Below are 17,638 nucleotides of genomic sequence, written 5' to 3'. Positions count from 1 at the left end.
ACAAAATTCAGCACCCTTATTTGACAAAAACACTCAGAAATGTAAAATCAGAGGGGAACTTTCTCAACATGATAAAGGCCATTTATGAAAAATCCACAGCTGACATCATATTCAATGGTGAAAATTTTAAAGCTTTTCCCCTAAAATCAGGAATGAGACAAAGATGCACATTTTCACTAATGTTGTTCAATATTGTATTAGAAGTTCCTGCCAGAGCAATTAGACAAGAAAAAGAAATAAAAGTATCTAAATTGGAAAATAAGAAGTAAAACTATCTCTTTTGGCAGTTAAGATATCATTTAGAGAAACCAAAAGGAATCCAGAAGAAAACTAAGAGATAATAAGTCAATTCAGCAAAGTGGCAGGGTTCAAGATCAACACAAAAAAACAACCGTGGGGATGCAAGGGTACTTCAGCAGCAGAATTCTTACTTGCCATGCAGGAGACTTGGCTTCGATTCATCCCTGGGAGTCATGTCCCACATAGGGGGAAAGGATATTGATTTCACTTGCAGAATTGGAATTGGAGAGACGCCACATCTGAGCAACAAAAGAGGTCTTCTGGAAGTAACTCTCAGGCCTTACTATAGGTAGGTTTAGCTCCTCCACTACATAAATAAGTTTCACAAGAACAAGCCTCAAGATCATGGACTTGACTTATAGACTTGGGAGTCCCTAATGTTTAAGACAGTATTTGGGTTTCTCCAGTGGTAAAGTTTAATAGTTCCGTATGTTTTCTCCCACCCAGCAGCCTTTTTGCGGTATAAAAAATTGATCCTCAAATTTATATCGAACAAGGGATCCTGAATGGTCAAAACAACTTTGAAAAAAGAACAGGAATGGAAGACCCACACTTCCTAATTTCAAATTATATTGCAAAGCAACAGTAATCAAAACAATATGGTACTAACAAACAAACAAAATATAATAAAACAAGAAAATGTTTAAAAGATGTTTCCCTTTCTTCCTTCCTTCCTTCCATCCTTCCTTCCTTCTCTCTGTCTTTCCTTCCCTTCCTCCCTCAAAAAAAAAAAAAAAAAAACAATATGGTACTAAAGTTAGTATGATGCCCCAATAAATCCCAGAGTAACCCGGGCACACAATAAACAAGTATTTGCAAAGTCCTCTTGAGGGGCTGGGGAAAAAGGCAGATATATTAATCTTCCCTACCTGAAGAATTCCTGATATTCTTGCAAGCATTGGGGGCTACCAATTTAATAGGCCAAGCCCTCAATCTTAGGGTTTGCTTTATGAAACTTACTCCTGCAAAGGAGAAGCTAAGCCTATTTATAATTATGCCTAAAAGTCACCCCCAGAGACCTTCTTTTGTTGCTCAGAAGTGGCTCCTCTAAGCCAATTCTGCAGGGAAACTCACTGCCCTCCCCGCTAAGTGGAACATGACTCCCATGGGTATACATCTTCCTGGCAATGTGAGACATGACTCCCAGGGATGAGCATGGACCTGTTATCATGGGATTGAGAAAGTTTTCTTGACCAAAAAGGGGAAAAGAAATGAAACAAAATAAAGTTTCAGGGTGGGCCACGGTGGCTCAACAGGCAGAGTTCTCGCCTGCCATGCCAGAGACTGGGTTTGATTCCTGGTGTGTGCCCATCCAAAAATATATAAATAAATAAATGAAAATAAAGTTTCAGTGGCTGAGAGATTTCAAATAGAGTCAAGAGGTCATTCTGGAGGTTATTCTTATACATTATATAGATACAACTTTATAGTTTTTAGTTGACTAGTATAGCTAGAAGGAAATACCTGAAGCTGTTGAACTATAATCCAGTAGCCTTGATTCTTGAAGATGACTTGTATAACTATATAGCTTTTACATATGACCATGTGATTGTGAAAACCCTGTAACTGATACTCCCTTCATCCAGTGTATGGACAGATGAGTAAGAAAATAAAGACAAAAAATAAATAAATAATAAAGGTGGATAGGGGATATGGGATGTTCTGAGTGTTCTTTTTTATCTTTATTTTATTTTTATTCTTATTCTGTATTCTTTTGGGTAATGAAAATGTTCAAAGATTGATTGTGGTTATGAATGCACAACTATATAATGATACTGTGAACCACTGATTGTACACTTCGGATGGCTATATGTTGTGTGTGTGTGTGTATATATATATATATATCAATAAAATTGCATTTAAAAAGAAATGCACAGGGTGGTGTGACAGTGGCTCAGTGGTAGAATTCTCTCCAGTCATGCCAGAGACCCACGTTCTATTTCAAGTGCCTGGCCATGCAAAAATAAAAAAAGAAATAGACAAAAATCCATGTAGTACTGGTACAAAGATAGACAAAAAGATCAGTGAAAAAGAATTTAAAGTTCAGAAACAGACCTACACGTCTATGGCCAACTAATTTTTGACAAGGATGCTAAGTACATGCAGTGGGAAGAATAATCTCTTCAACAAGTGGTATTGGGAAAACAGGATATTCACATACAGAACAATGAAGTTAGACCCCTACCTCATATCATATACAAAAATCAACTCAAAATAGATTAAAGACCTAAATATAAGAACCTATACAATAAAACTCTTAGAAGAAAACATAGGGGCAAATCTTCATGATCTTAGATATGGCACCAAAAGCACAAGCAACAAAAGAAACAACAGATAAATCTGATTTTATCAAAATTTTAAACTTTTGTGCACCAAAGGATATTATCAGGAAAGTGAACAGACAATCCACAGAATGGAAGAAAATAGTTTCAAGCCATATCACATTAGGCTTTAATGGCCAGAATATAGAAAGAATATTTACAATATAAAAACAAAAGACAAACTACCAAATTTAAAAATGGGCAACATACCTGAACAGACATTTTTCCAAAGAAGATGTACAAATACCAATAAACACATGAGCAGACATTCAATATCATTAATCATTGTGGAAACACAAATTAAAACCACAATGAGATACCACATAAAAACCAGTAGGATGGCCATTAAGCAAGCAAACAAACAAAATTACCCCAGAAAATAACAAAAATTAGAAAGGTATGGAGAAATTTCAGCTCTACAGTACCACTAGTACAACTGTAAAATAGTACTGCTACTATGGAAAGCAATATGGCAATTTCTCAAAAGGTTAAATATAGAAACATCATTTGACCTGGAAATCCCACGTCTAAGTATTTACAAGAAAGAGTGAAAACAGGGTCACAAGCAGATACTTTACACTAACATTTATAACAGCATTATTCACAATAGCCAAAAGCTGAAAACCCAAATGCTCAACCCAAATGAATAGATGAACAAAATATGGTACATTCACACAACGGCCCTATGAAAAAATGAGATGACTAGAAATAGAAATGCACCCAGACGGAAAGTAGAATAGGAGAGGGGGTGTGAGAAGAGAAAAGGGCAGTGTTTGTTTGAAAAATACAAAAGGAGGCTGAAGGAAGATGTGTGAGGGAATGTTTAAATTTAGACCTAAGAAGAAGAAGAAACCAACCCCATACTGATACCAATGTTAGAAAGTGGAGACACGGGCATTAAAACAATTATTATAACTACAGTTCAAAACTGTAGACATATGGAAGTTAGAAAAAAATTTCATTTATTTAAATGGAAAATACAGTGTGAGGTGAAAATAACACTGGAAGATTAATAGATTAGATACTACAGAAGATTAATCACTGTTAAGACACAGCAATAGAAACTTTTATACCAAATACACAGAGAAAAATCAATACAAAAAATGAAAACAGCATTACTGAACCGTGAGATAACTTTAAGCAGCCTAATACAGATGTAACTGGAATCTTCAAATGAGAAGAAAGAGAAGTTTGGACAGAAAAAAGTATGTCAAGAGCTAATGCCAAAATTTCTCCAAATTTAATGAAAATTATAAATCCCACATATCAAAAAAACTCAATGAACACCAGCACAAGAAACATAAAAAAAAAAAAACTATGCCAAGATAAAGCATAATCAAAATGTTTAAAAGCAGTCAAAGAAAAAGAAAGACCGCATCATGTACAGAAGAACAAAGGTAAGCACGAAAGCATTTTTCTCATTGGAAACACTGGAAGTAAGAAGACAGTGGAGCAACATTTTTAAAGCACTTAAAGAAAAACAACTGTCAAACTAGAAGTCCATACCCAGTGGAAATGGGCATATATAGTTATAAATATATAAATATAAATTTTTGTATATGCAACGGGAATGAAGAAATATGGGGAGATGATGGATATGTTTACTATCTTGATTGTGGTGATGGTTTCATAGGTATATACATATGTCAAAAATTATCAAATTGTATACTTTAAATATGCGCAGTTACTGTTTGTAATTATATTTCAATAAAGCTATTTTAAAATTTTAATACATTTATGGAAGCAAATAAACAATAAGGAAAACAGGTCTCAATTAAAAGATACTAAAGCAATATATCACCTAAATGCAATGTATGAACTCTGACTGGATCTTTATTTTTCAAAAACAGCTATAAGAAAATAAATACTGTGAAAATTTGACCATGGAATTTACATTAGATAATAGTATGGTATTACTGTTAAATTTCTTAGGTGGGATAATGGCAGTTTGGTTAAACAAAAGAAAGCTCTCATTCTTAGAAGAATCACACTGAAGTATTTAGGTTTGAAAGTGTCATGATATCTGCAATTTACTTTCAAATGATTCAGAGTGAAGATATATACATATAAAAATAAAGTAAATATGACAATGTTAGCAACTGTTGACTAAGAGTACATGAATGTTCATGGAATTATTCTCTGGATAGTTTCTGTTTGAAATTTTTCATAATAAAACAAGAGAAGGAAAACTTAGCACAACTATATGGAAAAAAATATCCCAAACAGATGACAAAATACAAGTAACAATCTATGAAAAGATTTATCTTTGAAAAATCTATGAAAATCTATGAAAAGCATTTGTAACACATGATAGAAATAGGGCTACTTCACTTTATTTGCAAGAACTCTCTAAAATCTAGAAGAAAAATATGAATACTCCAATTTAAAAAAAATAGGAAAAAATTGCAAGTGATAGTATCTTAGTTTGCCAGGGCTGCCGTATGAAAGTACACAAACTAGCTGGCTTAAATAGTGGAAATTTATTGTCTCACAGTTCTGGAGACCAGAAGTTCAAACTTAAGGTGTTGGCAGGTCAAGCTTTCTCTGAACTCTGTAGGTACTGGTGGTAGACGGCCAGCAATCCAGAATTCAATCTCTGCCTCCATCCTATTGCCATCTGCCCCTTCTGCCTCCTACTCCTGGCTGAATCCAAATTTCCTCTGGCTACAGGGGTTCCAACCATATTACATTAAGCCTCACCCTGGTCCAGTTTGTTAACTAATAACACCTTCAAAGATGCAATTTACCAATGTGTTCACCCACAGAACCAGGATGTTAGGTTTCAAACATGTCTTTGTGGGAGACATGAGGCAATCCATAATATTTAACAGAAAATATGTAAATGGCCAATAAAAACTTTGCAAACATATTCAACTTCCACCATAATTAGAGAAATTCACACACAAAAAAGTGATACCTATCAGACAGACAAATTCTTTGTTGTTTTATCTTTGATAAAACCCTCTAGTGGTGAAAATAGGCACTTTCATACACTGTAAAATTATGTATTACTCCAACCTTTTCAGATAGTTATTCAACAAAGAAAGAACTACCTGTTTTAATTTTCATTTAAAATGCACATACTCTTTGACTCAGTAATTCCATTTCTACAAATTTATCCTATACAGAACAGTCAACAAACTTTTTCTTCAGGGTCAAATAGTAAATATTTTCAACTTTGCAGGCCATAAGGACTTTGTTACACTATTCAACTGTTTTGTTGTTACTTGAAAGCAGCCATAGAGAATCTGTAAAGAAATAGTCATGGCTGAATCTCAAAACACTTTTTTTTTTTTGCACAGGCAGGCACCAGGAATCGAACCCAGATTTCCAGCATGGCAGGCGGGAATTCTGCCACTGAGCCACCATTGCACTGTCCCCAATACAATTTTATTTACAAAAATAAATGGCCAGCTCTGGGCCATAGTTTGCTGACTCCTACTATACATAAACTCTGAAGAACATAAAAATTAAGTTAATAGCAGAAAAACTGCAAATAACTAAATACATATTAAGATGGTACATGATAATTCATAGTAAATCAATACAATGAAATAGCCTGAAGATATTTAAAAGAATGTGATATATCTATCAAGAAGTACAAGAGAAAATCTCTAGGATAAATTTTTAAGTGAAAAAAAGCAAGACGAAAAATTTTATGCATAATGTGATACCATTTATAAAGAGAAATATAACTATGTACATTAAATTTCTCTGAATTTCTGTAAAGTATACATAAACAGTGGTTAGATCAAGAGAATTGGATTGAATATTAGAGCTGGAGAAAAGATTCTTACTTTTTATTTCATAATCTTTTGAGATTTTACTCCATGTATATGTTATTCTATACCTTTTTATACATACTTATATAATAAAATGAAATAAATGAATTGGTGCACAGTGAATTTTAATAAATGTTATAGAAATGAATGACTAGAAAGAGATCTTATTAAAACATGAGGATAAAAGCCAGTTATGAAGCAATTAGAATAAATATGGTGATAAAAAAGATCTAACAAAAATTGTAATTGTAGTAAATACTGCAGGTTGATTCTTCAATAGCCTTTCCTCCTGGATCCAGGGTTATGATCTAAATTGTCTAAAGCAAACCATGGTAATGACATTTCTCTGCCAATAACTGGTTCAGGGACTGACAGCCTTAGTCAATTTGGCCCAATCAGGTCTTAAGAGATGTGCTTTTTTATTATGTCTGAAAATTCCACAATACAAAGAAAGGCAGCAAAAACAACGGAAGATTAAGGAAAATCCTGAGGGAGAAAAGGAAGGTGAAGAGACTAACATAAACTGTCCCCCATTTCTACCATTAAGAAGGCAAGGTTACCTTCAGAAAGGGGGGGGGGGTGCAATGGAAGGACTGGTAACATGAAGAATATACAAAGATTTGGAAATTCTGTGGAAAATCTGAAAATGTAATAGGGAATGAACTAAAAAGCAATGAAAGGATTGGATACAATCAGCAAAATTCTGTGATTTTCAGTATCACTACTTACAGCCATAGAACACAGGAGATGCTACCAAGAATTAGAGCAGAAGGTTGAGAAAAATACTGATGCTATCTATCAAAGGCATCAGTTAAATTCCTGACTATAAATAAGTTTGCACTGAACAGAGACAAACCTAGAGAGTGATTTAATGAAATGAGGGAACAGGAAAGGATATCTATATTATTGGGGGAGGAAAAAATGGGTGAAAGGACCAGACATACTTACAAGGGTAAATAGCTATTTGGTTAGTAGAAGAGTAAGAGAGGTGATTATAACAACCTAGTGATACGATTTTAGAAACACTTAAGGAGATCACAGATATGAGTTGTAGGAGTTGGGAAGGTTGAAGTCCAGGTTCTGGATGGGTCATCAACATGAATGTCAATGGAGATGTAAATCTTCAGTGATGGACTCAGTTCTCCTGTTCATTTACCTTTGCTTGTTCCAAAGTCAGAAAGAAGGTAGTATAATTAGAAGGTTGCAAAAAAGAAAAAGTATTTTACTGAAGGTGATAATGGTTAAAAACTTCTGAGTTTAGAAGATCTAGGGTCGTATCCAGCTGAGGTCACTTCTGAAATGCATGCCCTTGAACTAACAAGTTACTTCTCCAGTCCTAAGCTTTATTAACAAGGGTACCTATTTCAGAAAGTTATTGTAAACACTACTTAAGATAAATAAGGTATGAAAAAGCATTAAACAGTACCTGGCACATGATCGTCAATAAATATTAGCTACTTCTACTAACAATGGTCAAGCAGTACTGGGTTATAAGTGCTATGCCAACTGCCCCTTTTTTGCTTACTAAGTTAGAAGAGCCTTAGTGTTAGAAGGAATAGAGAATGCTTTCCTATATCTAGGAAAAGACAGCTTTTAGTGAAGGTAAAGCAAGAGAAGGAATGCTTGGAGAATATAAAAGTTTGTTTCCAAAGAGGCAGATATTTAAAAGGGTATAATGGAGTCAATATTATCCTAAAAACGTTCAAATCTAAATAAATCACCACCCATTAAGTAAGTTCTGATGGTAAAGTACAGAAATAGCAACATGAGACCATAGATAAAATCGAGATAGAAGAAAATCAATCAAAGATGACATTGGTTGATTAGCAAAGAAACCAGCTAGAAAATCTGGCAAAGTTAATTTCATTATCCTTATTTAAAGAAGTATGTTAGACCCTTGTCCTCACGATCTGCAACCCTGAGTTGCTCAAAAGAAGCTGGGTTAGGATGGCTTCTCTAAATTTATGGATGTAAATTTACAGATTACAATCCTTTCTTCAATGAGACATGGGCAAAATTATCCATATCATGGTAACTGAAGTGCTACCAAAATCAGGCTAAAAGAAATTTCAAAATGCAAAATCGGTAATTGGTTAATTAATTTACATTTCTAAAGGTGTTTTTCTCCCTTCCATTTTTCCCTAATCAAAGTAATGTGTGTTCACTGTAGAAAATTGGAAAATACGAAAAGAGGATAAAGTTGTAAGGAAAAAAGTTAATTTCACCACACAAAAAGAATCACTGTTAACATTTTGGCATAGATCTTCTAGTCTTTTTGTATAACAATGTTTTCATGTTACCATGAGATTATATTGCATAAACAACATTGTGTCCTACTTTATCACATACTATTACGTTATTAGCATTCAGTTTGTTTTATGCTAAGAGTCACTAATCTAGGGTAGCTACTTACTTTAGAAAGGGCTTTATGCTTTGGGTCCAAGCTATTTTAGGAATATTCTCCTACATAATTTCACAAATTTAAGATCAACTTTCAGTCATACGGCCACATGCAATCCCAGAAACTAACCTAAAGGAACAAATGCCATTATATATTTTCCCTATGCTACAAGTTGTGCTGCTTTGAAAACAGACTTCATATACACAGAAAGAATCAATAAATTTTTTTTTAATTACTGCCTTTTTGTAGATGATGCTGGCAATTTGCTCATTCCACCTTTCATCAGTGGTCAGTTTAAGATGATCTGACAAATTAATTTTCTAAGTACATGCTGGCGAGTCACAATGACTGCAAAGGGCCTACAACTGTGGAATTTTTTTCTCTGTACAAACAGATCTGAAACTAATGAAATGACCCTTTAATTCTTAAAAAAAATTAAAAACTTATTAAATTAAAGAGTAATAAGGCCTAATTTAATACTTCTCATTTTTCTATTTCCTTTTTGATGATTTACATATTTTAAAATTAAGATGTGCTGCTAGTCTGCAATTTTTAGGTTTCATTTTTATAAAATAAATACACTATATGGATGTTGAAAATATTATTATCCATATATATAAACATTTTAAACATAATGAGGTGACAAATATCCCAGAATTCAGAACTCTGAATGTTATTATTTGAACAAGAATGGCACACAGGGCTTTCTCTTAATGTCCCTAGACTCCAAACTTGCTTGTATGTATTTTTCATTCTTTACGACTCCAACATCAAAAAGTAAACACTTTTGTAGAAAGCTATAATTAACAGAAATATTTAAAACAATTCTGCAGAATAAAAACAACTGCAATTTTTACGTCTCATTTTTATAAGGTAATTATATTTTAAAAAGTTAAACAATCATCACAAAAGAATCATTTAAAATCTGCATTCTTGCAACATCTTTGGATAAAATAATCCAATAGTAGTTTAATCAGCATCTTAAGGATGTCTCTTCTGGTTTACAAAGCAAATATTACAGTCTCAGGCCTCTGGCTCTTCCACCATGATTGTAAGAACTTTCACAACTCATAAAGGTACATCAAGGGTTCATTAAAATATCATCAGAACCCCTTGTAAAACCACTAAACAGCAATATGTCTTCATTGGTAAATCAAAATGAAAGAATTATGCATTCATGAGTAAACTGATAATACATTTACTATTGTAGAAAAGTGACTAATTTATTTCTTTTGTTTTTTTTTTAAAGTATCTCCAAAGGGGGAGGTATTTTTATGTAGCTCAACTAGTGGTTACACTCAAGATTGGAGATTCTGTGAGTCTGTATCTTGTTACTGTAATTCTGTATCAGACATCTGTTTTCTTACATCACATGGAGCCTCAAAAACAGAGAGGAAAGTCACTCTTCTGCTTAGAATTTACTGAGAGGGATAAGGGGTACCTGTTCAAGAACTCAGTTCCCAACTCTCCATTTTTTTTTTAAGCAAGATGAGAAAAAAATTAATACCAAGGCTTTTTAATCCTGAGCATCATCTTGACTAAATAGTGCACTGTTACAACTCTCAGACACTAACAGGAAGACAAAAGTAATGTGCCCATAAATCAACCAATATTTCATAAAAGAGGAATCCTGTTGTGGTAGAAAGGGCATAAAATCAGGAAGAATTAAAGACTACTTTCTAGGCCCTGCAGTGTTCATCATCCGAAAATTGAGATTGTATTAGAGCTTTGTGGCTGTCTATCGAGCTCTTAAAACTGCCTCTTCCCAAAGTAATCGCTAGCTTTCCCTAATTTAACAATGCATTAGGGGGAGAGAGACGGGCACACTTTTTTAGGACGCCGAACAAACAGACTTCGGTTAATAATTTGACAGAAGGGCCATTTTCAAGCAACAGTTACAGGGAAGGGGGAAAGCCCGCCTTGCTGATCAAGGGTGAAATCAAGTTCGCTGCAAGGACTTACCACCTACTCTGTACAGAAGCCACTTTGTGTGTAAGATCTTCCCGCTTGAGGTGGTTAAACACAAATCAGGCCTTACTACCCGAGGGCGCGCACACCCAAGGTGCACCCCGGGGTGTTGAAAGGCCAAGGGTGCAGGGGTGGATGTCGAGTCAAATACCAAACGTTTTCGGGACCCCACCTCCAAAGAAGCACGCCCCTGACCCAAACAATCCTCCCTTCACCCAAGTTTCTTCCCAGATCTTCCTATGTCCCGAAAAGGACGCTGAACCCCGCTCATGTGGAGTCGAGGGGGGGTCACTAGCGGCACGAACAGCAGCAGAAGCCAGGCCTTAGGGTCAGCCCATAATTTAGTTTTGAAGCCCCGACCGAACCGCAGCGTCCCCCATGAAAAGACATCTTCGGGCCACAGGGGGCGAGAACCGGGCGGCCGGCGGAGGGACGGGGAGAGAGGGGGCGAAGCCCTTACCCGCTGCAAGGCCGGACGCAGCCGGCCACTGCCGGCGGCTCCAGTACTGGAACCTGGAAGCGGCTCCTCGGAGCCGTAAAGAGGTTGCCATGCTGTCCCCGCCCCGCCTACCCGCAATGACCTCCGCCGCCTCCCGGCTCGCCCACCGACTGCGTGTGTGCGCAGCCTGGCGGCTGTGAGAAGCCGCGACGTGGAGTAACTGAGTGCGCACGCGTTCTAGCCACTCCGGCGGGCGCCTATCAGCGCGGAGAGGAACTCGGAGTCGAAAGGCCAGGCCGGATGAGACGGAGTCCGTCAATCACCCTACGGATAGGAGAGCCGACCAATCACGACCCAAAGCTCCTCCACGGCCTCGTGATGCACCAATAAGAGGCCTTCGTGCACCTTTATCGCAGGCAGTATTTGGTCTAGTTCCTCGTTTACAGGCTTTGAAGTTTGCGTTACGTTTTGTAGGCAAGTACGAAACTCTTGATTCCCTGCGGCTACTGCAATTTTCGGGCAAGAGCAGAAGTCTCCAGTCTTTCCAAGTGCAGGGATCAATTTTTAATCTCTTTAATACGTGGATTTCCTATTGGTAGAATTGGCATTTTCGTGTCTCTTCATTGAGAATCAGAAATCTACCATGAATCCAAAAATAGCTCTGAATTAGTTTTGTTTTATTTAATCCAAAGGTTTATCCATAAATTTGAAAAATAGTAAGAAAATACATTGATAGCACGGTTTTCTTTGAAGGGTAGAATTACTAGGAACCTACCCCAGCCCAGGATTGTGAGCTATGAATACTCCAAAGCAAGACTTGTCGCCTTTGGAGAAAAGCTGTACAGGAGAAAAGAGAGTGAAGAATGGTTGAAGCAATAATATCTCACCCCCGTTCATTATATCATTCATTTAAAACATTGGGTTGTTGTGCTGACTCACTTTTTAATCTGAGTAGCAGAATCAACCGATTTTATTTTGACCACCTGTTTTTCTCTCCCGGTCACCCATGGAGTTGGAGTGGCTAATGAAGCAAAGAAATTGGATAACTCCCAAAGCATGTGCTCATGATTCTGAGCAGGCTAGTAATGTTTCCAGAAACTGGTGCAAAGTCCCCATCTGTAACTTGTAGAAAAGTAATTCCCTTCTTTTTGCTGTCTTCTTTCTGAGCCCTTCTTTTGCTGTCTTCCCACCCACTTAAGCTAACAGAAAAGAAGGAAGGGAGGAAGGAACAATAAATGTATTTCACTTATTGCGACAGTATCTTAAATTTGGTTCCTTACCCCTAGGATAAGATTGTTAATAGGTTTCTGTAGCATTTCCTACCTGTGCCTCTCTTCCTGGTTTACATAGGTTTAGTTGGAACAAACCTCCTGCAACCAATAAATGTAACTCTGCAGGTTTCTGTAATTAACTGTCTAAATGTAGTCTGCCTTTCAAGGATGTCAAGCTACATAGCAGAGTTATTTACAACACAAGACAACACAACACTTGATCTCCCCAGCTCCTAGAGTTTATGTCCTGGCCCTCTTTAGATTTTATGTCCAATCAGATTGCTTTTGTCATTTTTATTGCATGCTACTTTTTTTTGTTGTTGTTGTTTCTCTAGATTGTTTATAGGTCTCTTTTCTTGAAAACGAGTATTTGTTTACAAAAGGCTGCCTCTTGTAATTGGCAGTCTCCTAGGACTAAACAAGGAAGGAATGGGGAATGGGCTCAGAAAGAAGACAGGTAGGCTAAGCACAAAATCTCTTTAATTTGCCTTTTAAAAAAAATTCATGGCAATTGCATTGCAATAGGAGTGATATTGAAAGTCTTGACTCATTTTGCTCATCTGTTGGCAGGGTGTAAGTTGTAATTTCTTCATATCCCTACATTTTATAGATAAATGTCTCTTCCAGAAGCTCTATACTGATTCATAAATTAAGGCTTTGAGATTTTCATAGAAGTCTTCTCATAAGCATTATTTTATTTATTTATTTATTTACTAGTTCTTGCTATTTGAAGGCTATTGCAGATATGATTGTATTTGCAAAAGCAGTTACTTCTTATGGCTGACTTCGTTTATCTGATAGCCTTCCTGATACCTTTGAACTTCCCTAACTCTCTGACACTTTAAGTTTGAAATTGTGTTTCAGTGTGTTATTGTGGCTCTTGACTTTAGATGGATTGGGTGTATTTTTCCTTTTTTCTCCTGCTAAGTATGACTAAAATCTCTGCACACTGTATATAAAATAAACATATGAGACTCTGGAAGGTGGAGAGAAGGCAGACTAGTTAGAGACCTCAGGATCTGAAGAACAACACAGTGCTGAGTTCCCTATGTTTTCTTTGAGCCTCATGTAACCCAAACTGGGTGCCAGAGAAGCCAGAAACCCAAAAGTGCCAATAAGCACAGAAAAAATGTCCCCCAAAAAGCCTGTTCTCTCTAAGCAAAGAACAAAAAGGGAGGGGGGGGGCACCTAACAAGACAAAATTTTCAGAATATAGCACCTCTGTTGTAGCCAAAAAACATAACCAAAAAAAAGTGGACCCACTTCCATCTTGGACAGCAAAGGCCAAGTGGAGAGCTCAGACTTCCATATTGTCCAGGCTGTAACAAGGTACCCCAACACCCTAATCCCTCCACCCTTAACCCCACTGGAGTGGTGTCAGAGAAGACCACGTAGAGAGAAAGGACCTTTATCCTCACCTCGGGGGGTAACAAGTTCCTCTATACTCCACCCCTACCCCCTCCCTATCACAGGAATCTGGAATCTCAGCCCCTTGACAGTAATGAGACACTCCTATTCCTCCTAGTTGAGTTGGTATCAGAGGAAGCCTAGTAGAGAGTTAAGACTTCTACCACTGCCTATTGGTAATGGTCATGAGACCATCCCTTCTTCTGTGGTGTCAGTGGAGGACACTTGGAAGTACTAATGAGATAGTCACAGCTCTCCCGGCTAGAGAGCTATCAGTGGAGAACTGGAAATTCCCACCCCCACCCAGCAGTAACAAAGATCCTCCACTTTCTGTGTCATGGGAGACTGAATACGGAATCTAGACTACCCCTACCTGGCATTAATAAAGTGGTCCCTCCTCGTTCTCTGCCAGAGCACTGTAGAGAAAGGCAGCTAAAACAGGTTTAAATAATACTCAGAGTGTCATAATACCCCAAAACAGCCAGGTATCAATTGAAAACCATTGGTCATACCAGGAAAATCTCAAAGAAAAGATAATCAATAGATGCCAGCACTGAATAATGGTGAACTTACTGTCTGACAAATATTTTAAAGCAGCCATAAGAATATGTTTCAATGAGCAATTATGCAGAAACAAATGAAAAAAAAAAACAGTCTTGGCAAAGAAACAGAAGATATAAAGAAGAACCAAATGGAAGTTTTGAACTGAAAAATATGCTACCCAAGGAGGGCCATGGTGGCTCAGCAGGTAGAGTTCTTTCTTGGCATGCTGGAGACCCAGGTTCGATTCCCAGTGCCTCCCAAGTAAAAAAAAAAAAAAAAAATTTTAATACGCTAACCAAAAAACAAACAAACCCCTCAATGGTATGCATGTGGGTTCATCATGTATATCAAGAAATGTATTCTGGCCATGGCGTGATGTTCATCCATGATGACTGCAAGGTGTTCAGATTCTGTAAATCAGAAAAATATAAAAAATTTAAAAAGAAGCAAAACCCTTGAAAGATGAGGAGGACTAAAGCATTTCAGAAAACAGCTGGTAAACAGCTTGAATTCAAATTCCGTGAAATTTGAAAAAACGTAGAAATGAGCCTGTCAAGTACCAGCAAGAGCTATGAAATAAAACTATTGATGCAATGATGAGAGTTGAAGAAATTAAACAGGACTGCCAAGTTAAATTTACAATGAACAAATTGAAGAAAAATAAAGAACTAAAGAAATTTAGGACATCAAAGACAGCAAACAAAATGTCCATCTTATCTGGGCCCCTTTTGCAGTCAAAGGAAGCAACTGAAAGAAAAAATTGTACAGAAATTTCAATAGGATGTGAACATGAAAGATACTTAAAAATCTCACTGTCGCCATTTCTACAGGTGCATTTGAAAATCTGTGGAGACCTGAATCTTCTAAATTATTGATTTATGTTTTACATAAAGTTACAAATGAAAGGTGATTTCAAATATATCTCTCCTACATTGCTATATATAAAACATCAGATTTTATGGATATCATATATCTCAACTTTCAACCGTCACTGAAAGATATGTAAATTATGAAAATTCTGTTTGTAATTACAGAAAGGAATGGTACATATAAAATGATCATGTCATCTGGATAATAGCTCTCGGCAGCATTTATGTAATAACAATGACAAAAATTCATGGGTAGTGATATATATAAAATAAGATTTTGTTATCAACATTATAGAAGGGGAGAAATTATAAGGAACTAGCAGTGATGAAATACGTATGAAAATTAGCCTTGATATTTTGTCGTGATTTCAAGATTTCCGGTTTTGGTTTACTAGCCTCTTAGATGAGGATTTTGGCCTCATAGTTTGAAGTCTAATTATGTTAGACTGTTCTGATCTGGTTTAAATCTTTTGGTGCCAGTTGTGGGTAAAAACTCAATAGTCTTTCCCGAAATGGCACTGAACTCTACTGATTTTCACTTTATAAAGTATTCAGTTCTAACTTGAGATTCTTGGTAGGAAAAGCTTTATTTTTCCAGCTTGCCACTAATTTAAAAGCAAGGGAATCCCAGTACTTTTTAAAATCTGTTGCATTGTTTTCTTTACAAAAGCTACCATTGTTTATGGAAAATAGAATTTATGGTCAGAACTTTAATACATTACTTGCACATAAAATAAAATTCTTTCTAAAGTAAAAAAATAATAATAAAAACTTCCATGGATGAGCCCAATAGCAGAATGGAAGAAAGAGTCAGTGAAATGGAAGATAAAACAATAGAAACAATCCAATATAAGCAATAGAGGCCAAATAGCCTTTAAAAAAAAAGAATGAACATAGCTTCAGAATTCTGTGGGAATGTTTGGGAGTTTGAAGCTGTTTGGACCCCAGAAAAACGTGTTCTTAAATTTAATCCATTCCTGTATTGTAAGTGGGATCTTTTGATGAGGTTACTTGAGTTAAGGTGTACCCCACCTCAATTAGAATGGAGTGTAGTACTGGAGGCCTTTAAAGAGAATGAATTCAGAGAGAGACCAGGGCAAGCCACCATGTGCCTTGCCATGTGGCAAACTAAGGACCCAAGAGTTGTTGGCAGCCAACCCCAGAAACCACAGTTTTGGGGGAGAAAGCATTGTTACTGGACAAAGACAATGGATTCTTTTGCCCTAGGCACTCAACCAATTCCTGAGACACTAGGGTTTCAAAGAGAGAAAATGTTAATTACTAGGTGTGTAGCAGGAAATTCAATGGCTTATCAGCCCAAAATCTGTCTCCCCCAACTGCAGGAATTCTGATAGTTTTATAGAATAAAAAAAAAAAGGGCAGGTTTTAGGATAATGAGCACAGTGGCCCTGATGATATAATAAGAGGTGATCTAATTATTGAGCACATGCAGAAAGTCACAAAATGTATGTAAGAAAATGGTGGCCTTAATAGATGATGGACATGATTTTTAGTATTATAATAAGGTATAGGTGACTTAGAGTTAAAGTCTAAGCTACTGCACATGTCAGGTGGGCTTATTTTGATTAGATCCAGTTTCAATTATCAAGATAACTTTGGACTTGGAATGGGTTAAATCTGGGCTGACCCAAGACCCTTCATTAATAAACAGGGCTGTCTTAAGTGATTACAATGCTCTAAGGTTGAAAAACTGGATAAACGCATACAAATGAAGGTTAGTCGTTAGGTTTTAATCACAGGGGCACAAGATAAAAGCTATACAGTCATTACCAGAGATCAAGGCAGCTGGATTACATTTAGAAATTTCAGGCATTTCCTTCTGTCTACTCCAATATACCAGAAAGCAGAAAGGAATATCTACATAATTACTCAGTAATCAAAATCATCCCTTAAATCCTAATTTTTCAATCACAGCGTTGCCTTGATGAAGACTTGATTTGGATATTTTCCCAGCCTTAAAACCATAAGCTAGAGCGAGCCACAGTGGTTAAGCAGGCAGAGTTCTCACCTGCCATCCCAGAGACCCGGGTTTGATTCCTGGTGCCTGCCCATGCAAAAAAAGAAAAAAAGGCATAAGCTAATAAATTCCCATTGTTGAAGCCAAACTGTTTTGTGATATTGCTTAAGCAGACTAGGAAAATAAAACAGACTACAATGAAAGATCTAATATTTGTGATGTAAAAATCCTGAAAGGAGAGGTGAAGCCAAGAAAAGACTCAGTTTAACAATTCTACTTTGTTCCAAAGTCATAAAGATGTTCTGCCTATGACTATAGTTGTCATTTAGTCTCTCATTACCAGGCACTTGAAATGTGGA

At 36.5% G+C, this 17,638-nt stretch overlaps 1 protein-coding gene and 1 pseudogene across 6 annotated transcripts in view; one reads left to right on the top strand and one right to left on the bottom strand.

The window, feature by feature from the left end:
• HIBADH (3-hydroxyisobutyrate dehydrogenase) overlaps positions 1–17,638 on the bottom strand; it is a 225,526-nt gene that overhangs the window by 136,656 nt on the left and 71,232 nt on the right. Inside the window, exon 1 of one of the 6 annotated variants that reach the window (XM_077121045.1) lies at positions 11,233–11,507. The exons of 2 other annotated variants lie outside the window; for them this stretch is intronic. In XM_077121045.1, the coding sequence (XP_076977160.1) occupies positions 11,233–11,323 (91 nt within the window). In that variant the 5' untranslated portion in view covers positions 11,324–11,507. Of the gene's footprint in view, positions 1–11,232; positions 11,508–17,638 lie in introns of those variants that run through there. 3 more of the 6 variants (XM_077121027.1, XM_077121090.1, XM_077121064.1) reach the window with 3 other exon arrangements.
• On the top strand, positions 14,787–15,236 carry LOC143678754 (putative ribosome biogenesis protein RLP24 pseudogene; annotated as a pseudogene).

This window comes from Tamandua tetradactyla, chromosome 1, assembly GCF_023851605.1.
Source record: "Tamandua tetradactyla isolate mTamTet1 chromosome 1, mTamTet1.pri, whole genome shotgun sequence".
Lineage (NCBI taxonomy): Eukaryota > Metazoa > Chordata > Mammalia > Pilosa > Myrmecophagidae > Tamandua > Tamandua tetradactyla.
The sequence above is the reverse complement of the archived record's forward strand: the minus strand, read 5'-3'. Positions and strand labels throughout refer to the sequence as shown.